A 24,403-nucleotide genomic window follows, 5' to 3' on the forward strand; every position below is an offset into this window, starting at 1 on the left:
GCAGCAACGTTTGGCCATTTGAGAACAGGTGAAATTGATTGCATAATAGGGTTGAATAAAAATAACACAGAACATTTCTGTAAATTACACAGTAGATCAGAAAATAAATCAATTACAATTGGGATATCATGCATGGTTTACCCATAAGACACATCTGGGAAAGCTGAGAGTTCTTCTAGCATGTGGTTTGTGGTGTAATGATTTGTGTTTTTTCATCAAAGTCAACTGGCTTGAGAAGTTCAAAACTGTATCACATCCGCTTAAAGATTTTACTTCTTCCCTCATTTGCAAGTAGGAGATTCAAGTTTTGATCCAAAAGTCCCCAAAACAACAAAACTAGATATACAAGCTAACCCACTCCTTTAGTATAGCTAATAAATTCTAGGAACGAGAACAAGATCCCATCTCATTGTTACCATCAGTCCTCCACAGGTTCTTCAAACAAGGAGGTGAGAAACTGAACAAGACACGTTATTACATCTTTTGGTCTTGCCAAAAACTCAGAAGCTTTTAAGACGCATTTAGAAACCTAGTGAGAGGTAACCTGAGTAGACCCAAGGAGACAACTCAGCCACATACCTTATACATTGAAGTGACCACCCCATTAAAAATAAATAATGGATTTTCCTACTCACCACAAAATCATTTTATTGGAGTCCACTCTGGGACATAGGAATTCCTAAAAATTCCCACTGTTAAATTATACTGCCACCTATAAGAGAAATGGACACAGGCAAAAAAAAAAACCCTTGCACAGGATAAACCTGCCCACAACCATCCTGTTTAAGGATGGCCATAGAGGAGTCTGTATTTTTTGTTCAACCAGCGGGTTAAATGAAAAAAATAGGATTTTTGTACTCACCGTAAAATCCATTTCCCTGAGTTCATGGACGGACACAGCAGCAATTGACCTTAGGGTATTATCCCCCTTTCTAGGAGATTGACTAGGCAGAAAAAACAGCATGTTAAGTGTTAAACACTCCACACAGTATAGTACCTCCCAGGGGGCGGTTCCCCCAGGTACAACCCCCATTCTCTGCTCTGCAGCCTCAGTTCATAAACAAGCAGTACAAACAAATGAGGGGTGGGTGCTGTGTCCGTCCATGAACTCAGAGAAATGGATTTTACGGTGAGTACGAAAATCCTATTTTCTCTTCCGTTCATGGACGGACACAGCAGCAATTGACCTTAGGGACATCCCCAAGCAGTGTCAAAAAAATCGAGGGGTGGGAAAACACAGCAAACCAACTTCACCCCAAACAAACCAGAGCTCCTCAACGGAGGAACTTCAACCTTAAACAGCAGCCTGCAAGACATTGCGGCCGAAGGAGGCATCCGAAGATGCACCCACATCCACCTTGTAAAACTTTAAAAAGGTGTGGACTGACGACCAGGTCGCTGCCTTACACACCTGTAAAACAGACGCTTGATGGCGGAAAGCCCAAGAGGCACCAATTGCCCTGGTCGAATGCGCCGTAACCGGGAAGGGGGCACCCGCCCCTTTAGGGCATAGGCCTGAAGCACGACCTGACTGATCCACCTAGAAATGGTGGCCGACGAGACCGGGCAGCCCTGCAGTCTCAGAGACCACTTGGAGAGGCACAGCCTGATCGCCCGGAGTTCCAGGACATTGATTGTCAGGTGGGACTCTTCCCGGGTCCAGTGCCCCTGGGCTGACTGAACACCCCAGACTCCCCCCCAGCCGGAGAGACTGGCATCCATCGTGACCACCAACCAATGGCATGACAGGAACGACTTCCTGGCCCGAAGCACCGGAGATGTCAGCCACCAAACTAGGGAGGACCTGACCAGGCGACTCACCCAGATTTGGTAATCCAGAGACGAAGGGAGCTTGTCCCAATGCAACAGAATTTCTCTCTGTAACACACGAGTATGAAATTGACCATACGGAACCGCCTCGAAGGAGGCCACCATCAGACCCAGAACTCGCATGCAAAAGCGAAGCGACGACCACTTTTGGGTCGCCAACCGCTGCACCACAGCTCGCAGTGTCTGTAAATTCTCTGTGGGAAGAAAAACTCTCGCCTCCGAGGAATCCAGGACCAACCCCAGGTATTCCAGGTTCTGAGACGGTACCAACACCGACTTCTGAACATTTAGCAGCCAACCGAATTCCCGGAGGGTCTGGCAGGTAATAGACACATCCACCTCTAACTCTAACTCTGAGCTTGAAGAAGCTCGCAGAAGAAGATCATCCAGGTATCCAACAATAGCGATCCCGCACTGCCTCAGCAGGGCCAGAATCAGGCAAGCACCTTGGTGAAAACACTTGGCGCCGAAGCCAGGCCGAAAGGGAGGGCCACAAATTGAAAGTGGTCCTTCCCGACCACAAAGCGCAGAAATCTCTGGTGCTTTGCGCATATGGAGATATGCAAGTACGCGTCCTTGATATCCAAGGACGCCAGGAAGTCCCCTTGATGGAGTGCCGCTGCTACAGAGCGAACCGACTCCATCCTGAACTTTTGCACTCTGACAAAACAGTTGAGGGCCTTGAGATCCAGGATTGGACGGACCCCTTCCTACTTGGGGACTACAAACAGATTGGAGTAAAACCCCTGAAACCGTTCCAGTAAAGGAACCGGCACCCCCTGACTAGCAGATCCTGAAAAGCCCCAAACAGGGCCTCCCGACGACGCGGAGGAAGCTGGAGGTTGGAAGGAAAAAACCTATTTGGCGGACAAGAGAGAAACTCTATCTTGTACCCCGAGGAAACAACTTCGCAAACCCAGCGGTCGGAAAGAAGAGACATCCACCAAGCCGCGAATTCGCGAAGCCTGCCCCCCACCCGAGAGACGGGCGGGGGCAGACCTTTATGCAAAAGCAGGTTTGTCCACAAGCTTGTTGGGCTTGCGAAACCAGGGGCGCTTCTGCCCTTTAGCAGGCGCCTTAGCGCCCTGGGAACGTTTACCTGCCGCACCGGGTGGGCGAAAAAAAAACGCTTGGGGGCCTACGACGAGGCTCCTTACCTTTACCAGATTGTGGGAGCAGAGTGCTCTTACCTCCCGTGGCATCTTTTATGATGTCATCTAGAGAAGCCCCAAAAAGCCTTTCACCCTTAAAGGGCAAGTCCACCAAGGCCTTCTTAGAAGACTGGTCCGCAGACCAACACTTCAGCCAGACAAGGCAGGGCAACACCACAGTGTAGGCCGAGGCCCTGGAGAGCAAGGAAAGCGTGTCCAGGGCTGACTCAGACAAATTTTAGGCCCTGCACCAACTGGTCGGCCAGCGCCACACAGTCCGGAGGGGCTTGATGCTCCTCCAACTCCTGAAGCAACAACTTTGCCCGTTCAGTAAGTGTCTGTGACACTAGAGCCCCGGCCAAGACCAGTCTCACCGCCGACCCCACCACCGTGAACATGGAGCGGGCCACAGCCTCAGCTCTCCTATCTGCGGGGTCCTTGAAAGCGGGAGCCCCTTCCACAGGCAACGTGGTCGCCTTGTTCAGTCTGGACACAGGGGGGTCCACTGACGGAGGAGAGGTCCACTTTTTCAGGAAGTCCTCCTTAAAAGGAACACAAGGAAACACTTTTAATAATATATAAACTACAGCGCTACTAGATCCAAAATTACACCACACAATTAATAATCAAATGTAAAAAGCTGCAGTATGTGAAAAAAGGTGACCAAACCATAAACAATGTAAATAATGTACATATGCGCTAAAAACTACTAATTAATGTGATATCTACTACAAAAGATCAGATGCCAAATGTGATAAAAAACAAACAAAAATTGCTAATACTGATGAGTGAACTCTGTATCGTTATCACCGCAAACAAATGTGATCAAATCAAAAAAGCATCGACTGCATAAGGTTTCCAATAACCATCCCTATAGTTGAATGGATATTGCTCTGAAGGGTTAACAGTGCGTGTTTAATCAGCAGAGAGTGAATGTCAGTGCAATCAAACCAACACATCCTAGGATGGCTATTAAGCACTACAAATGGATACAGACCCGCTTCAGTGTGATGATACCACACAGCCTTGTTGAATAATATGCAAGCAGTTACTTCAGATCCACTCCACACAAATCACGGCAGGATGTGAAATATATGAGGGAGAGAAAGAAACACACAATAGTGTAATGCTGCAAAGCTCCAAAGCAGAATCAGAGGCGATGTGCGCCGATACACTCACGATTTTCCCCCTCTTTTTGAATGCCGCTCAGTAACAAATTGTAGAGATCCTCACTCGGGAACTTCCGACAGGTCTCGTATGGCAGGCTCCTCCCCCAAGCGTAGCGTCACTTGCCACGTGACTTAATCATGGGTAATGTCCATAGAGCATGCTCTATGGACATTACCCATGATTAAGTCACGTGGCAAGTGATGCTACGCGTGGGGGAGGAGCCTGCCATACGAGACCTTTTGGAGACCGCATGTGCTTAATAGCCATAATAGGCTGTGTTGGTTTGATTGCACTGACATTCACTCTCTACTGATTAAACACGCACTGTTAACCCTTCAGAGCAATATCCATTCAACTATAGGGACGGTTATTGGAAACCTTATGCAGTCGATGCTTTTTTGATTTTATCACATTTGTTTGCGGTGATAACGATACCAAGTTCACTCATCAGTATTAGCAATTTTTGTTTGTTTTTTATCACATTTGGCATCTGATCTTTTGTAGTAGATATCACATTAATTAGTTGTTTTTAGCGCATATGTACATTATTTACAAGGAAACACTTTTGCAGTGCGGGCCAGCTTGCAGAACCCAAAAGGGACCGACACCTCTGATGTCTCCGCCGAATCCTCCATTTTCTGAGTATCCCACACCGCAGTGATAAGAGCTCCCACTAGCGCCCTATCATGCGCTGACCCTGAAGCAGAGTCATCCTCACTGTCCATGTGGACTAGGCCTGCATCCTCTGACACCTCGGTACCAGGGCCGGGAGCAGTAGCTGGGCCCGATTCCGTGTCAGAGGCTTCCCCAAATACGGAAAGGTTTCTTCACAGTAAGAGCAGTGAAAATGTGGAACAGACTCCCTCTAGAGGTGGTTCTGGCCAGCTCAGTAGATTGCTTTAAGAAAGGTCCGGATACTTTCCTAAATGTACAGAATATAACTGAGTACTAAGATTTGTAGGTAAAGTTGATTCAGGGAAAATCCGATTGCCTCTCGGGGGATCAGGAAGGAATTTTTTCCCCTGCTGTAGCAAATTGGATCATGCTTTGCTGGGGTTTTTTGCCTTCCTCTGGATCAACTGTGGGTATGGAGTTGGGTGTATGGGATTGTACTATGTTTTTTATTGTGTTTGTTTATTTTGATTTTTTTGTGGTTGGACTGGATGGACTTGTGTCTTTTTTTCAACCTGACTAACTATGTAACTATGTAGCAAAGTAATAAATTTGAGAGCATGAAAAAAAAAAACACACTAATTGGAGGGGTATTTTCCTTCTGGTCCATTCAGGGACATGGGACCTCTTGGCATCTTTAGTGTGGCAAAATAGGCTAACAGGCCCAAGAAAAGAAAATGGAAAACTGGGGACTGCTTCCATCTCAAAGGGCAGCCTTGAAGGAGCTAGCACCTAAAATGGCATCAGATGAGGCTTGAATATTCACCTAGTGAAGCTAAAAGGCAAAACTTTTTTTTATAGAGTAAGGGATGGGTATAACCCCTGTCAGTTTTTTTCCCCCATTGGGGATATTTCCCCTCACTTCCTGTCCCACTGCTGGAAGAGAAAGTGAGTGGAAATCCCTCCAAGTGAGTGAATTGCTGGTTGTCAACAGAACAAGTCTCCCCATCAGAAGATTTTCTCTGTTACTGTCCCAGGGCAACCCTACTGAACACCTTTGGGATAAACTGGGACACAAATTGATTGAAAGCCTTGACTTGTAATTCGACATCAGCACATGACCTTCAAAATTATAAAATACTGTATTCCTCACCAAATTCACCCCAGTATGCAAATTTTCCATCTCCAGTAAATTCCAGACATTGTGCAATATAATATTATAACAATCCTGAATAACCACAAGAAAGAAAATAATAAAAAGTGCCTGCACGCAGAGAGATTAGAAAAAAGGTATAGAAATATAAACTCACTCATATGGAACTGGAAATACCAATGTTGTACATAGTAATACAAACAGAACTCTTTTTACATTAACATTAACACAAATTTAAAATAGACAATTCTGTCTTAAAAACCAAGTCATCCTACTACCTTTAGGCTACTGTTGAAATTGTCACCAAGATTGAGGGCACTTTAAATCCTTCATCAGGTAAGACTTTTTCCCCTCTGTTTTTACCTGGTGAACTGGCCAGTAACACACCTCCCTTATTAGAGTGAATACACTATGGATGAAAGGGCACAGGCAGCTTTGCAGAGCAGCAATGTCAGTCTGGTTTAGATACACCAAGAAATTGAAGCCAAACTCTAGCTAAACACTTTTTGAGCAGTTACAGCAAACAGCTTTTTTTTTTAGATAAAAGTTTTACATTTAAAAAAAAGCAGATCATTGTAAACACCCGTCAGTGTTAAATGGTTTATCTCAACCGCCAAAGTTCTACAGGACAGCTTGTTCTGTTAACCACCTGCCGACCGCTCAGAGTAAACATACTGCGAGCGGGCAGCAGGGACAGGCTCCGCAACGTGCATGTACATGGACTAGTATCTTTCAGGTTTGGGGAGTGCATGATTGGAGACAGCACAAGTTTGGCAGCAGATTTTAGCCAATGATTTCTGCAGAAACCTACTGATTGGCTGTGTCCAATCACAGCACAGAGGTCTGTGTTTTTACAAACACACAAAACTGTGTACACAGAACAGTGATCTGGCCGTGTCTTCTCCCTGAAAAGCAGAAAAAAAAACAAAAAAAAAACAGCCACATAAGTAAAAGCAGCACACATTACACTTGTTAGGCACACACCCCTTCATGTTAACCCCTTCCCAGTCAGTGTCATTACTACAGTGTACAGTATTATCACTGTATTAGTGTCACTAAAGACGCCAGTGTCAGTTAGTGACCCTCCCAGCCAGTGCCCGTTAGCGCCAGATTGCACGCCACATTATCAGTCACACTACAAGTCTGCCGTCATTACAAGTATAGCGTCTTTAAACTGCGTAATTTCCTGTATGTATGTATGTATGTATGTATGTATGTATGTATGTATGTATGTATGTATGTGTATACATATATATATACATATATATATATATATATATATATATATATATATATATATATATATATATATATATATATATACACACACACACATACATATACACATATATATATATATATATATATATATATATACACACATACATACATACATACATACATACATACACACACACACACACACCATAGTTTGTAGACACTAAAACTTTCATACAAACCAAATAATATACACTTGTTGGGATTTTTTTTTTTACAAAAGACATGTGGCAGAATATGTTTTGGCTGAAATTTATGAAGTACTTTGTTAATTTTACTGGATAGGTTTTAAAACAGAAAGTAGAAATATTGTTTTATTTTCAATTTATAAAATCAAAAAACAAAATGCTTTAAATTTATACAAATTTTAAATAAAAAAAACCCAGTGGTGATCAAATACCACCAAAATAAAGCTCTATTTGTGTAATAAAAAATAAAATAAAAATAAAAATAAAAATGTCATTTGGGTAGAGTTTTGCATGACCGTGCAATAGCTAGTTAAATTAGCACAGTGCTGAATAGCAAAAAATACCCTGGTTATGAAGAGGGTAAAACCTTTAGACGGTCAAGAGGTTAAAAAAAATAAAAAATAAACCTTAGTTAGACTTTCAGGACAACACCTTGGAGAGAGCGTAGCTCCACCTCTTCACAGGAAACACTGCGTGACAACGCCCCTTTAACCACTTAAGCCCCGGACCTTTAGGCAGCTAAATGCCCAGGCCAGGTTTTGCGATTCGGCACTGCGTCGCTTTAACACACAATTGCGCGGTCATGCGACGTAGCTCCCAAACAAAATTGGCGTCCTTTTTTCCCCACAAATAGAGCTTTCTTTTGGTGGTATTTGATCACCTCTGCGGTTTTTATTTTTTGCGCTATAAACAAAAATAGAGCGTAAATTTTGAAAAAAATGCAATATTTTTTACTTTTTGTTATAATAAATATCCCCCAAAAACATATATAAAATGTTTTTTTTTCCTCAGTTTAGGCCGATACGTATTCTTCGGCAAAATTTATAGCGTTTACAAAATAGGGGATAGTTTTATTGCATTTTTATTAATTTTTTTTTTTTTTTACTACTAATGGCGGCGATCAGCGATTTTTTTCGTGACTGCGACATTATGGCGGACACTTCGGACAATTTTGACACATTTTTGGGACCATTGTCATTTTCACAGCAAAAAATGCATTTAAATTGCATTGTTTATTGTGAAAATGACAGTTGCAGTTTGGGAGTTAACCACAGGGGGCGCTGTAGGAGTTAGGGTTCACCTAGTGTGTGTTTACAACTGTAGGGGGGTGTGGCTGTAGGACTGACGTCATCGATCGATTCTCCCTTATATAAGGGATCACTCGATCGATACGCCGCCACAGTGAAGCACGGGGAAGCTGTGTTTACACACGGCTCTCCCCGTTCTTCAGCTCCGGGGAGCAATCGCGGGGGAGCAATCGCGACGGAGCGGCTTAAAAAAAAAAAAAGGGCCGCGCCGTCGTCCTGGATCGCTCCCCGAGGGAACCCGACCGCCGCATGTAGCAGGGGGGGGGGTCCCGATCGGACCCCCGACCCGCGGAAAGGCAAGGACGTACATGTACGCCCATTTGCCTGTACGTGCCATTCTGTGGACGTACATATACATGCGGCGGTCGGGAAGTGGTTAAAAAGCAGCTGCTTCCACCATGCCTTCAGTTGTTACCGAGAAATCCTCCGACATGCTGGAAGATATAAGCAGACAATTACCAAGTCCCACAAATGATATCTTACTTATGATAACCAAGGGAGGGAAGTAGGCTGCTGTCCTGAAAGGCTCGTAGAAATACCGATACCAGTAAGTCTAACTAAGGTTTTCTCCCTTCGCCTTTCAGGACAGCACCTTGGAGAGGATAACCGAGAAACTTACTTCAGGGTGGGACCACTGCCTATAAAACCTTCCTACCAAAAGGACTGGTCCGAGGCGGACATCAGATCCAAGCAGTAGTGCCTTATGAAGGTTGAAAAACTGGACCAGGTGGCCGCCTTGCAGATTTGCTCAGGAGATGCCCCGGCCTTTTCTGCCCATGATGCTGCCACTGCTCTGGTAGAATGAGGAAAAATACCCACCGGAGGTTCCAGTCCTAAAGAGATGTATGTCTCTTTAATGGCTTGCTTTAACCATCTTCCCAGGGTACTCTTTGAAGCCTTACTGCCCTTGTTAGCACCTTCCATCAGGATGAATAGTGAAGGACACTTCCTGATATTCTTTGTTACTTCTAGATACTTTAGAAGACACCTCCTGACGTCCAAAGTGTGGAAGGCTTCTTCCCCCGGACCCGAAGGACAGGGAGAAAAGGTAGGGAGAATTATCTCCTGTGTGCGGTGAAAGATTGATGATACTTTTGGCAGGAAAGCTGGGTCTGTCCTTAACCACTTAAGCCCCGAGCCTGTTTTTCAGATTCGGTGTTTACAAGACTAAAACAGTTTTTTTTGCTAGAAAATTGCTTAAAACCCCCAAACATTATATATATTTTTTTCTAACACCCTAGAGAATAAAATGACGGTCATCGCAATACTTTTTGTCACACTGTATTTGCGCAGCCGTCTTACAAGCACACTTTTTTTGGAAAAAATTCACTTTTTTTAATTAAAAAATAAGACAACAATAAATTTGGCCCAATTTTCTTATATATTGTGAAAGATAATGTTAGGCCGAGTAAAATGATACCCAACATGTCATGCTTTAAAATTGCGCCCGCTCGTGGCATGGCGTCAAAATTTTACCCTTAAAAATCTTGATAGGCGACGTTTAAAAAATTTTATAGGTTGCATTTTTTGAGCTACAGAGTAGGTCTAGGGCTAGAATTATTGCTCTCGCTCTAACGATCGCGGCGATACCTCACTTGTGTGGTTTGAACACCGTTTTCATATGCGGGCGCTACTCGCGTATGCGTTCGCTTCTGCGCGCGAGCTCGTTGGGACGGGGCGCTTTAAAAAAAAAAAAATTTTGTTTTCTTATTTATTTTTATTGATTTTATACTTTTTTGCATTGAAATATAAAAAAATGTATCACTTTTATTCCTATTACAAGGAATGTAAACATCCTTGTAATAGAAAAAAGCATGACAGGTCCTCTTAAATATGAGATCTGGGGTCAAAAAGACCTCAGATCTCATATTTAGACTTAAATGCAAAAAAAAAAAAAAAAATGGAAATTTTGTCATTTAAAAAAATGCCAACAAAAAAATCACAGCACAGAGGTCTGTGTTTTTACAAACACACAAAACTGTGTACACAGAACAGTGATCTGGCCGTGTCTTCTCCCTGAAAAGCAGAAAAAAAAACAAAAAAAAAACAGCCACATAAGTAAAAGCAGCACACATTACACTTGTTAGGCACACACCCCTTCATGTTAACCCCTTCCCAGTCAGTGTCATTACTACAGTGTACAGTATTATCACTGTATTAGTGTCACTAAAGACGCCAGTGTCAGTTAGTGACCCTCCCAGCCAGTGCCCGTTAGCGCCAGATTGCACGCCACATTATCAGTCACACTACAAGTCTGCCGTCATTACAAGTATAGCGTCTTTAAACTGCGTAATTTCCTGTATGTATGTATGTATGTATGTATGTATGTATGTATGTATGTATGTATGTGTATATATATATATATATACATATATATATATATATATATATATATATATATATATATATATACATACACACACACATACATATACACATATATATATATATATATATATATATACACACATACATACATACATACATACATACATACACACACACACACACACCATAGTTTGTAGACACTAAAACTTTCATACAAACCAAATAATATACACTTGTTGGGATTTTTTTTTTTACAAAAGACATGTGGCAGAATATGTTTTGGCTGAAATTTATGAAGTACTTTGTTAATTTTACTGGATAGGTTTTAAAACAGAAAGTAGAAATATTGTTTTATTTTCAATTTATAAAATCAAAAAACAAAATGCTTTAAATTTATACAAATTTTAAATAAAAAAAACCCAGTGGTGATCAAATACCACCAAAATAAAGCTCTATTTGTGTAATAAAAAATAAAATAAAAATAAAAATAAAAATGTCATTTGGGTAGAGTTTTGCATGACCGTGCAATAGCTAGTTAAATTAGCACAGTGCTGAATAGCAAAAAATACCCTGGTTATGAAGAGGGTAAAACCTTTAGACGGTCAAGAGGTTAAAAAAAATAAAAAATAAACCTTAGTTAGACTTTCAGGACAACACCTTGGAGAGAGCGTAGCTCCACCTCTTCACAGGAAACACTGCGTGACAACGCCCCTTTAACCACTTAAGCCCCGGACCTTTAGGCAGCTAAATGCCCAGGCCAGGTTTTGCGATTCGGCACTGCGTCGCTTTAACACACAATTGCGCGGTCATGCGACGTAGCTCCCAAACAAAATTGGCGTCCTTTTTTCCCCACAAATAGAGCTTTCTTTTGGTGGTATTTGATCACCTCTGCGGTTTTTATTTTTTGCGCTATAAACAAAAATAGAGCGTAAATTTTGAAAAAAATGCAATATTTTTTACTTTTTGTTATAATAAATATCCCCCAAAAACATTACAAAAACATCCTTGTAATAGAAAAAAGCATGACAGGTCCTCTTAAATATGAGATCTGGGGTCAAAAAGACCTCAGATCTCATATTTAGACTTAAATGCAAAAAAAAAAAAAAAATGGAAATTTTGTCATTTAAAAAAATGCCAACAAAAAAATTGTCTCTTTAAGACGCTGGGCGGGACTGACGTTTTGACGTCACTTCCGCCCAGCAAAGCTATGAGGACGGGTGGGGGCCATCTTGCCCTCACTCGAGTCCTCACTGAAGAGCCAGCAGCATCCGATCTCCTCCGCCGCTACCGACGGCTCCAGTAAGCGGCAGGGGGCGCGGAAGAGCGGCTCGAGGGGAGGCCCCTCTCCCGCCACCGATAATGGCGATCACGTGGTGGATCCGCCGCGGAGACCTCCGTTATCGTTTACACGCCCACCCACAGAAGAGATGGATACCTCGGTTGTGGCAGCAGCTGCTGCCGTTACCGAGATATCCATCTTTAAAAAGAGGACGTATATATACAGTAGGCGGGCGTTAAGTGGTTAAAGGGGTTGTAAAGACAAAAATATTTTCCTCTTAAATTAAAGTCTGACAGTAGCTGATAAAGTAAAAAGTAATGTTTTGCATTATAACTAGTTTGATACCTGTTGAAATCAAGCTGTTTTATTCACCTCCGTCACTCCTGAATCAATATTCTCACTGACTTCCTGGTTTGCGGTGCGCATTCATTCTTGCTACATCACGGCCTAATGGGAACTACAGTACCCATTAGGCTTAGCCTCCATGCCTGTGAGGGATAAGAGAGCATCTTTACGCAGGGCTGTAGTCATAGGGAGGGGGTGAGTACATTCTGCTTTCCACCATGCAAAACGGCTCAGATGCTGGTGGAAAGCAAGGAGAGGAGTGACAGGAAATGGCATTTTCAAACCTGGATTACTGTATTTTGGAGGTCAAAAGGAAAAACGAGGTAAGTGATATTTAAATGCTCTAGCTTACAGCAATCAATTGATCTAATAAAAAACAAACCTTTAGTGTTCCTTTAAGACTAGCCTATCTGGTAGACATCTAATAAAAGGTTCTTTAATTGAAAGCTTGTAACTCACTTATTATTCGAGCAGAAGTTACTGCTACCAGCAGAATAGTTTTTAGGTTGAGATGGCCTGGATCTGGATGAAGAATCTGATTCTGAGACAACAGATCTGCCCTGATCGGCAACCTCCAGGGGGGTTTTGCTGAAAGGTTCATCAGGGTGGCAAACCAAGGCCTCTTTGGCCAGTAGGGGGCTATCAGGATTAGTTATGTGGATTTCACTCTGAATTTTGCCAATACTCTTGTTACCAGTTGGAACGGGGGGGAATGCGTAAGACAAAGGGAAGTCCCACTTGTGGGTCAACGCATCTATCCCGATAGCTTGATCCTGCCTCTGAAGAGAGAAGAAAGCCGATGTCTTTGCATTTTCTTGTTTTGCAAAGAGGTGCACCTGAGGAAACCCCCACATTTCTATGATTTTCTCGAATACCTCCTGGTTCAGAGACCACTCTGCTTCTCTTACTTCTTTCCTGCTGAGGAGATCTGCTAGAGTGTTTTGCGTACCTTTCAGATGGACTACAGATATCGAGGCCAAGTTGTTTTCTGCCCATCTCAGAATTTGATGAGCTAGGTCCATCAATGTCCTGCTTCTTGCACCCCCTTGTTTTGTTAAATATATTACCGCTGTCATGTTGTCCGATAATATTTGTACATCTTTGTTGTTTCTTTAGGGTTAGCTGAAAAGAGAGAAGACTTAGCTGTATAGCCTTCAACTCCCTCCAATTCGAGGATCTCCTTGCCTCCGACTTTGACCAGACTCCTTGAGTTGCCTGTCCTTCCAGGTGGGCTCCTCACCCCCATGCACTCGCATCCGTTGTTACTTGGTGGGTTACTGAAAAGTTTCCAAAGAAGCCCCTTTGAGATGTTTCTTTGGTTTCTCCACCACCAGAGTGATCTTTTTGTCTTTGGTCCTATTTTGAACCTTTTTTCTAGGGGTTCCTGATAGGACCAATTCTTCAGGATGTCTGCCTGCAGAGAACGGGCATGAAATCTGGCCCACTGAACCAAAGGAATTGCCGCTGTCAAGAGACCGAGAGTGGACATAGCTTGCCTCACCAAGATCTCCGAATCGCATTGAAGAGCTTTCAGAGCGGACTGCATTTTTTCTATCTTCTCTTGGGGGAGAAAAATTCTCTGTTTTACTGAATCTATCTCGTAGCCCAAGAACCTCACCCTTTGGGATGGTAGAAGATTGGATTTTTGGAGGTTTAGGTGTTTTTGGGTTATTTGCAGATTGACCTCCACCTGATCTCTTGAATCTGCGAACAGCAGTAGATCGTCCAAGTACGGTACTATTGGAATTCCCTTCAGCCTCAAGGGTTTCAGAGCCTCTGCCATCACTTTCGTGAACACTCTGGGAGAAGAGGAAAGCCCGAAAGGCAGGGCCCGAAATTGCAGGTGCCACACTTCCCCTCCTCCCAGATTGACTGCTAGCCGCAGAAATGTTTGTGATTGGGGTGCTATTGGAACATGGAGATATGCATCTCTCAGGTCGATCGATGCCATGTGACAACCCGGGGTGAGTAGATAACTCACAGAAAAAATCGTGTCCATTCTGAATTTTTTGTATTTTATGGACAGGTTGAGAATCTTCAAATTGAGGATCAGGCGAAACTTCCCGATGGTTTTTTGACCAGAAAAATGTGGGAATAAAACCCTTTCCCCTGTTGATCCTTCGGTACTTGGGAAATCACTTCCTGTTGCATCAGTTCTTGCAAAAGAGACTTCATAGCCAGGGCTTTTTCCTGGTCCTTTGGTAGATTTGTGATGTAAAATCGATTTGGAGGAATCTGAGAATTCTAGTTGGTACCCCTGTCCGATTAGGCTCAGAACGAAAGGACTTCTTGTTGTTTTTTCCTAAGCTGGAAGGAAGTCCTGTAACCTTCCCCCTACTGGGAGATGGTCATTGTTTTTTAGGAGTTTCTTCGGGAGGTCTAAAGAGCACCCCCCCCCCCCCTGCCTCTTCCTCTCTGAGGATTCCAGGGCTTTTTCTGTATTTGGTCTCTTTATTTATTGGTTTGCTGAAAAGGACGAAAATGTTTCCTTTGCTGCACTGCTTTCTTTTTGGGAAAGCTTTTTATCTGCTGTCCTGTCAAGGACAGACTCTAGTTCTGGCCCAAACATCAGGTCTCCTGACAAGGGAATTCCGCATAATTTTACTTTGGAGGCAGAGTCCCCTGACCAGGTTTTTAGCCAGATGGCTCTTCTCGCTGAGTTAAGCAGCGCTGAGGATCTGGCCATCATCCTCATGGATTCTGCTGAAGCGTCTGCTATATATTTGACCGCTTTTAGCAAAGTGGGAAAGGACTCCAATAGATCCTTCCTAGAAGTGCCTGCTATCACATGGTTTTTAAGTTGCTCCAACCAACACTCCATGTTCCTGGCAACAACTGTGGCAGCCAGTGCAGGTTTCAGATTGGACAATACCGAGTGCCAGGCTTTCTTCAGTAGTCCATCTGCCATTTTGTCCATAGCTAAATTGGTCTTTCTAGATACTTGGGAGAAGGCGGCATCTATTTTTGTTTTTTTATTCCAAACCAACTTTTCCTCAAAAGGAATCCGTCGTTTGATGGCTTTGGAAAAAAACTGTCCTTTTTCTGGATCCTTCCACTCTCTTAATAGTATCTGTTGGGATCTTATGAACTGGGAAGACTCTATGCTTAACTTCTTCCAGACCCCGATACATTTTGTCATGTACCGACAACTGGGGTTTTCCCTCTTGGATTTCTAAAGTGGTTTATATTGCCTTGAGCAATTCGTCCACTTCTTCAAGCGACAGTTTATATCTAGAGGATCTCGCCTCATCCTCCGAATCAACGGTTGAGGGGGGGAACGCTTCCCCTTTCATCCTCAGACTCACTCTCCACTCACTCTCCACTGGTCTGGAAGTGGACGGAGGGCGACTGGATTGAGAACTATGTTCCTGGCTGGAACTCTGGCCTTTTTTCTCTACCAGGGAATGCACTGTCCCTAGGGTCTCTGCCAACTCTTTTCTTACAGAGGATAAAAGATCTTTACACTCCTGTGTAGATTCTTCCCTCACTAGGTCCGCAATGCAGGATCTGCACAGTGGTTTTGGCCAAGAATCCCTTAAAGGGTTTTTGCATGAGGGGCATTTTCTTCCTGTTGCTCTCTCCGATTTAGTTGTGGCTTTCTGAAACAACAGAAAAAACCCCAGGCCTTTTTTTAGGGTTAAATAAATCACCAATTAAGAGAACACACAGCACCCTTTAGCCGACACCCTATGTGCCACAGAGTCTCACTCCTTGCTGAATTGCTATTAGAGCATTAATACTAAAGCAGACAGCTGCAGGTTTTAATTAGTAACACCAACAAAAAAAAACACCCAGTGTCATAAAAAAAAAGGAAAGAGGCACCACTGTACCTTTCCAACCTGGGCCTGGCCGGGAACCTGAGCGCCTGCATCTGCCACTACTGCTGATGGTTCAGCTTCCTCCATTATGGACCACCGCAGCTGCCGCCACTGAGTTTTAAATAGCTTATTTTCCTTTGCTTAGCTCCTCCTATGAGCGAAAGGAAGTCCCAGCCAGATGACCAGCCTCTTCCTCCTGCCTTCCAGCAGCTGGAACCAAGTGCTGCTAAGCCCTGCCGGACGTCTCCACCCACTGGAACTGACGTCACCCGCCGTCCAGGATTCGGCTCCGCCATGCAGAGACCTTGCATGGACGCTCAGTGTGAGCACAACAGCGGCCCCCCCGAACACCCTGGGCAGACAACCCCCGACCGACCATTACTCCTTTGACTCGGCGAAGGAAAAGACACCAGAGCTCCCCCCTCACGTACGGGAAGGAGCTGGGTTGGTCTGAGACAATCAAACAGATAAAGGTACTGCCAAAACCCTCCTGGAGAGAGCGCAGCCCCTCTGGTTCCCCAGCAGTGCTTTCATGGCGGAGGAAACACTAAAAACTGAAGGCATTGTGGAAGCAGCTGCTTTTTAAAGGGGCGTTGTCACACAGTGTTTCCTGTGAAGAGGTGGAGCTACGCTCTCTCCAAGGTGCTGTCCTGAAAGGCGAAGGGAGAAAAAAACAACACTGGCAGAATCACTAGGCGAAAATGAAGGTAAGAAAGCCTAAAAAAGAAAAACATGCATATATCACATCTAAAAAGTGGTAAGCTACATGATAATAAAGGTTTGCTTTTGGATTTAATACCACTGTAATAAATGTTGCCAAAGATGTGCACACTTCCACACCATTCTACTAAAGCAATATTGCACAGGTCCTCAGAGTCCCATATGAGCTCACAGAGTTGTGCATCCCTATTAACAGTCTCTATGAATGCTTAGGTTGAAATAAAAATTGCACATACTCCCGTATGATTATATGTCCCATGTGAGCCCATAAACATGAGTTTTGAAACAGTCTGCTTTTAGTGGGCACTCTAAGGGCCAGTTCAGACCAGATGCAGTTCTGTACAGTTTCGTGTGCATTTTTTATGCACTTAAAATGCATGCACAGTGTTTTCCATGTATTCCAATGGCTCTAGTTCACACCATGCAGTCAGTTTCCGGTGCAGAAACTGACCGGAAACTGACTACATGGTGTGAACTAGAGCCATTGGAATACATGAAAAACACTGTGCATGCATTTTGTGCAGAAAAAAAGCACACGGAACTGAACGGAACTGCGTCTGGTGTGAACTGGTCCTAAATGCATATGAAGTGTAAGAGTAACGTAGACATGAAGCTTTTTCAAGATTTTTAGCTTATGTGCATGCCTTTGATCTTCACCATTGTGTAAAAAAGGCACAATTTAAAATATTTATTACAAATACATTTTTAGGTTTTATATTTAATAAGCAATTTAAAAGTTATAAAGAACATATAAGGAATATCCGCGTTAGCTGTGCTTCAAAAGTAAATACATTATGAAAATAGTGAATTATAAAGACAGCTGCTAGCAGGGGTCGATAGATAAAACAATCAATAAACATATAGTGCAGTGCTATCGCATGCATTAACAAAAAAGTACATCCTGAACTAAAACCTAAACTTTTTTTCTTATTTCCAAAAAAGTATAGAAAATGGTTAAAATCACTAACATTTTTTTTTTTTTTTTTTGCAGTCAGGAACATTTCACTTCCTGATTCTGAAACACAACAGGAAGTGAGTCAAAGTAATTTAAAATGAGAGGAAATCCCCTCTTAGTCCTCACTGAAACAGATGTCCTCATTGGAATGTATCCCCTTCTATTTTAACAAATGTAAAATGTTGGTTCTCCTATCATTTTGTGTCTCGGGTACATTTGTCAAATTGATAAATAGAGAGGGAAACTGACAACCATAAGCAAAGAAAAACGTTTGAGCTTGGAATATATGAGAGGTCTTTAATATTTTCTTTGTAAACAGCGAGGGCGGGAGGAGTAGTAATTGGTTGTGTCCAAGAATGTCATGTGACAAGCCAGCTGACCTTGCAGTTTAGTAGAATTTGTCATTTGTTTTTGAAAATCTTAATAAAAACAGTTAAAGTGTGGAAACTTTTTGAAGAACCCTCCTACTTTTAATTATGTGGCCACAGCTGAGAACTTCAGTGCCAAGCTGTGTATCTTTTCCAATTCAGTATAAAGGATGAATATGTATACCCTTGTATATAAAGAAACTTACCTTTTCTGGGAAGGTTGCATCAATACTGACACTTTATCATCAAAAAACTTCTTCATTGCAAAGCGATCAAGAGCTTGGTCAGCCCTGAAAAAAAAAAATATATATATAACTGCACGAGTTTATGAAGAATAAATTCCATATCAAACCATGAAGAGTTACCAGGAATCTACACACACACAGATATATAAAATAGAATGGTAAATCTCCTGGAGTGCCTTAGTATTCTGACATATGGCCCCTCCAGTTACAAAAATACCTGAACATTGATTTCAGCCGATTGGATAAGTCTATTTCAGCTGACAATTTTCTACCCAGCTCCACCGATTTTTCATTCTGAGGAACCAGTTAAGAATCATACAGCGCATGTCCACTTTTGCAGCCAAACTGCAAGAACGCCTACTTTTGTTAGTATATTCCTATTAACACAGTATAACTTCAAAAACAATAAAAAGTTGCTGGTTATCTTTTTAAGAGTTTTTACTTGCTCAAACTTACATGCTCTCTGCTTTGTAATGTTTAGGAAAGGGTTTTGGAGCAATGTTTAACTTAATTAACCCTGTCTGTTCTACATTTGCAGTTCTTCATTATCTGATGTACACTAGATTTGATCACCATCTGTCCTAACAAAGGTACAAAGATACTTGAGACTGTCCAGAAATTCTTACAATCAGCCATGACACTGTCTCCTTAAGGACCGGCTCACGAGTATATACGTAGGCAGAATGGCACCGACAGGCAAATCGACATATTTACAGCACTTTGAATTTGCCACCGTGCGCGCCTGCCGCTAGCTCCATGACCATGCCCGCGGACTCTATGTCTGCCGGTGTCCCGCGATCCGATCACAGAGCTGAAGAAAGGGGAGATGCCAATGTAAACACAGAATCGCCCCATTCTGCCTAGTGACATGTCACTGATCGTCTGCCCCCTCTCATCGGGAGCAGCGATCAGTGACGTGTCACAGTAAGCAACGCCCCCCAACAGTTAGAATCACTCCCTAGGACACATTTAACCCCTTCCTAGCCCCCTAGTGGTTAACTCCTTCACTGCCAGTCACATTTACACAGTAACCAGTACATTTTTATAGCACTGATCGCTGTATAAATGTGAATGGTCCCAAAATAGTGACAAAAGTGTCTGATGTGTCCGCCATAATGTCGCAGTCAGGATAAAAATAAAAAAAAATCGCTGATCGCCGCCATTACTAGTAAAAAAATATATATATTAATAAAAATGCCATAAAACTATCCCCTATTCTGTAGATGCTATAACTTTTGCGCAAACCAATCAAGAGGTCCCATTTGCAGTTTGCAAGAAGCCATGTGGGGAACACAGCAAACATGTGGATAAAGGTCAGATGAGACCAAAATTTAATATTTTGGCCTTAAAACAAAATGCTATGTGTGGCAGAAAACCAACACTGAACACATCATCCATAAAACATAGTGGTGGCAGCATCATGTCGTGGGGATGCTTTTCTTCAGCAAAGACAGGGAAAAGGTGGTTAGAATTGATGGGAAGATGGATGGAGCCAAATACAGGGCAATCTTAGAAGAAAACATGTTAGAGCCTGCAAAAGACTTGAGACTGGGGCGGAGGTTCACCTTCCAGCACGACAATGACCTTAAACATACAGCTAGAGCTACAATGGAACGGTCAAAGCATATTCAAGTGTTAGAATGGCCCAGTCAAAGTCCATTCCTAAATCAAATTGAGATCTGTGACAAGACTTGAAAATTGCTGTTCACAGACACTCTCCATCCAACCTCACAGATCCTAATAACATAGTAGGTAAAATTAAATAAAGACAACAGTATCTCCAGTTCAACCTGTGTAGGGTGTGTGTGTGTGTGTGTGTGTGTGTGTGTGTGTGTGTGTGTGTAGGAAAATCATTTTCCATATGCCCGTATATTGTTTTCGCTAAGATGCATGTCCAAGAGTCTTTTAAAACTATCCATACTTCCTGCCAACACCACCGCCCTGACAGTGAACAAACTCCTACGCACCTTAATGTTAAACCGCTTCTCTTCCAGTCTCATCGTGTGGCCCCCGTGTCCTCTTACTCTCCCTGGGACTAAAAAGTTTCATACATATGCTGGGAAAACCGGTGCGATATTTGTAAATATTTGTAAATCACAATCATATCTCCTCTTAAGCGTCTCTTCTCCAGGGAGAATAAATTTAACGCTTGTAGTCGTTCCTCGTAATTGAGGTCCTCCCGTCCCCATATTAATTTATCTGCCCTTCTCTGGACTCTCTCCAGGTCCAGCACATTCTTTGAGGATTGGTGACCAGAACTGGATGGAATACTCCAGATGCGGCCGAACATGAGTTTTATAAAGTGGTAGAATCTGAGTTTTATCTTTGGAGTAAATTCCCTTTTTAATGCATGCTAATATTCTGCTGGCTTTGGTAGCCACAGCTCGACACTGCATGCTATTGCTCAGTCTGTCTTCTGCTAGGACCCCTAGAGCCTTCTCCATCCTGGAAGCCCCAAAGATTCTCCCATAAAAAGTAACTTGCGTTTATATTCCCCCCCCCCCTTACACTTACTAGTATTAAACTTAATTTGCCATGTAGTAACACACTCCATTAATTTATTCAGGTCCTCTTGTAAAGTTTCTATATCCTGCTGTGTTATTGCCCTGCATATTTTTTGTGTCATCAGCAAACACGGAGATCAAGCTATTTATCCCATCCTCTATATCATTTATAAATAAATTTACCAGAATTGGTCCCAGGACAGAGCCCTTGGGTACCCCACTAACCACTCTAGACCATTCTGAGTACACGTTATTTATCACCACCCTTTGGACACGCCACTGTAGCCAGGTACATAACCTATGGTTCATGCCTACAGACCTCAGGTTGTAGATTAAGCAATTGTGGGGGACTGTATAAAATGGTTTTGCAAAATCTAGATACACCACCCAAATCCACCAGTCTACCTTTGTCCAGATGGCAGCTCACTTCCTCGTAGAATGTTAATAGGTTGGTTTGGCAAGAGAAACCTTTTGTAAACCTGTGCAGATTACTAATGATAGTATTTTCCTCAGCAAATTCTTGGATATGGTCCCTTATCATCCCCTCAAATAGTTTACAAACTACCGACATTAGCCTAACAGGCCTATAATTTCCAGGAATAGATCTCTGCCTTTTCCGAATATTGGTACCACGTGGGTTTTTCGCAAATCGGCTGGTACCAATCCTGTCAGTATGCTGTACATGAAGATTATGAATAGTGGTCTGGCTATAACCTGACTGAGTTACATAGTAGGTGAGGTTGAAAAAAGACACAAGTCCAACCTATGTGTGTGATAATATGCCAGTATTGCCTTATATATCCCTGTATGTTGTGGTCGTTCAGGTGCCTATCTAATAGTTTTTTGAAACCATCGATGCTCCCCGCTGAAACCACCGCCTGTGGAAAGGAATTCCAAATCCTTGCCGCTCTTACAGTAAAGAACCCTCTACACAGTTTAAGGTTAAACCCAATTTCTTAAAGTTTTAATGAGTAGACATGTGTCTTATTAAACTCCCTTCCGCTGAAAAGTTTTAATCTCTATTGTGATATTTGTAAATTTAAATCATATCCCCTTCTCAAGCGTCTCTTCTCCAGAGAGAATAAGTTCAGTGCTCGCAAACCTTTCCTCATAACTAATATCCTCCAGACCCTTTATTAGCTTTGTTGCCCTTCTCTGTACTCACTCCATTCCAGTACATCCTTCCTGAGGACTGGTGCCCAGTACTGGACAGCATACTCCAGGTGAAGCTGGACCAGAGTCTTGTAGAGTGGGAGAATTACCGCTTTATCTCTGGAGTTAATCTCCTTTTTAATGCATGCCAATATTCTGTTTGTTTTGTTAGCAGCAGCTTAGCATTGTATGTCATTACTGAGCCTATCATCTACTAGGACCCCCAGGTCCTTTTCCATCCTTGATTCCCCCAGAGGTTCCCCCCCCCCCCCCAGTGAGTAGATTGCATTCGTATTTTTGCCACCCAAATGCATTATTTTACATTTTTCCACATTAAATCTAATTTGCCATGTAGTTGCCCACCCCATTACATTCTTTAAGGACTATCGGGTGTAAGCCATTTGGTACCAGCGATTTATTTATGGAAATCTTCTCTAATCCTTTCTGGATTGTGGCCTCTGTTGGCTACAAGCGTAGATCCTGTGGCGTGCTACAAACAATACGGTCGCGGTCGGTATGCCCCTCCTTTTCCTGTGTGAAGACTGAGGAGAAGAAAGCATTTAGCACAGCTGCCTTGTCTTCGTCATCTGTAACCACCTTCCCTTCCTCATCCTTTATGGGGCCTGTGTGTTTCGTCCTTGCCTTTTTACTGTTAATATAGTTTAAAAAACAGCTTGAGCTAATTTTCAAAGAAGAATGGGCAAAAATGTCACTCTTTAGATAGAGACATACCCAAAAAAACTTGCAGCTGTAATTGCAGAAAAAGGTGGTTCTACAAAGTATTGACTCAGGGGGCTGAATACAAATGCATGCCACACTTTTCAGATATTTATTTGTAAAAAAAAATGTGAAAACCATTTATTATTTTCCCACCACTTTGTGGTGGTCCATCACATAAAATCCCAATAAAATACATTTATGTTTTCGGTTGCAACATGACAAAATGTGGAAAATTTCAAGGGCACTATATTTGTCCAGCTTAGCCCATGTAGCTAAGCAAATACCATACCTGGTCGATCCCCCTGGAAATCACTGAAACAAAACACAGCTACTCCAGTGATCTTTGCTTAAAGGGGTTGTAAAGGTAAAAAAAAATTCCCTAAATAGCTTTCTTTAACTTAGTGCAGTCCTCCTTCACTTACCTCATGCTTCGATTTTGCTTTTAAATGTCCTTATTGCCTATAAGAAATCCTCACTTCCTGTTTTTCTGTCTGTAACTCGACACTGTAATGGTGAGTCTTTCTTCCTGGTGTGGAGAAAGCCTCTTGAGGGGGGAGGGGGCTAGCAGGAGTGTCAGGACACCCACTAACACACAGCTCCTTTCTTTATCTGCAAAGTAGAGAGTGTCCTGACCCTCCTGCTCGCCCCCTCCCCCCTCAAGAGGCTTTCTCCACACCAAGGAGAAATCCTTGCATTACGGTGTGTAGTTACAGACAGAAGAACAGGAAGTGAGGATTCCTCAGAAGAAATAAGGACATTTAAAAGCAAAATGGAAGGATGAGGTAAGTGAAGGAGGACTGCACTAAGGTAAAGGAAGCTATTTAGGGGAAAAAATGTTTACCTTTACAACCCCTTTAATTCCAGGTACAGTGCATCCGAAAACTATTCACAGCACTTCACTTGTTCCACATTTTGTTATGCAACAACCTTATTCCAAAATAGATTAAATTATTTTCCTCAAAATTCAACAATACCCCATAATGACAACGTGAAAGAAGTTTATTTGAAATCTTTGCAAATTTATTAAAAATAAAAAAACAATTTCAGGTCCTTGTTTTCTACATATGTTTTTCATTGTTTTGCTCATTATGGCTTGTACTGTATTAAACTTTTATTAAATGTGTTCCAGTTTAAACACTGCCATAAATGTGGATTCTTTATTTACCATGTGCTGTTCTAAAATAACAAAAACACACACCTGTCTATATAAAGTCCCACAGCTACCAATGCATGTCAGAGCACAAACCAAGCCATGAACACCAAGGAATTGTCTGTAGACCTCTGACACAGGATTGTATCGAGGCACAGATATAGAGAAGGGTACAGTAAAATGTCTGCAGCATTGAAGGTCCCAATGAGCACAGTGGCCTCCATCTGTAAAGGGAAGAAGTTTGGAACCACCAGGACTCTTCCTAGAGTGAGACACTTGGCCAAACTGAGCAATCAAGGGAGAAGAGCATTAGTCAGGGAGGTGACCAAGAACCTGATGGTCACTCTGG

The 24,403-nt window shown here is 42.6% G+C and overlaps 1 protein-coding gene across 1 annotated transcript in view; it reads right to left on the bottom strand.

Moving 5' to 3' along the window:
• Positions 1–24,403, bottom strand: part of TNS3 (tensin 3) — a 395,327-nt gene that overhangs the window by 281,200 nt on the left and 89,724 nt on the right. The window contains exon 6 of the mRNA XM_040353375.1: positions 18,490–18,573. Within this exon, the coding sequence (XP_040209309.1) occupies positions 18,490–18,573 (84 nt within the window). The remainder of the gene's footprint in view (positions 1–18,489; positions 18,574–24,403) is intronic.

Source organism: Rana temporaria, chromosome 5 (assembly GCF_905171775.1).
Source record: "Rana temporaria chromosome 5, aRanTem1.1, whole genome shotgun sequence".
In the NCBI taxonomy this organism is placed as follows: Eukaryota; Metazoa; Chordata; class Amphibia; order Anura; family Ranidae; genus Rana; species Rana temporaria.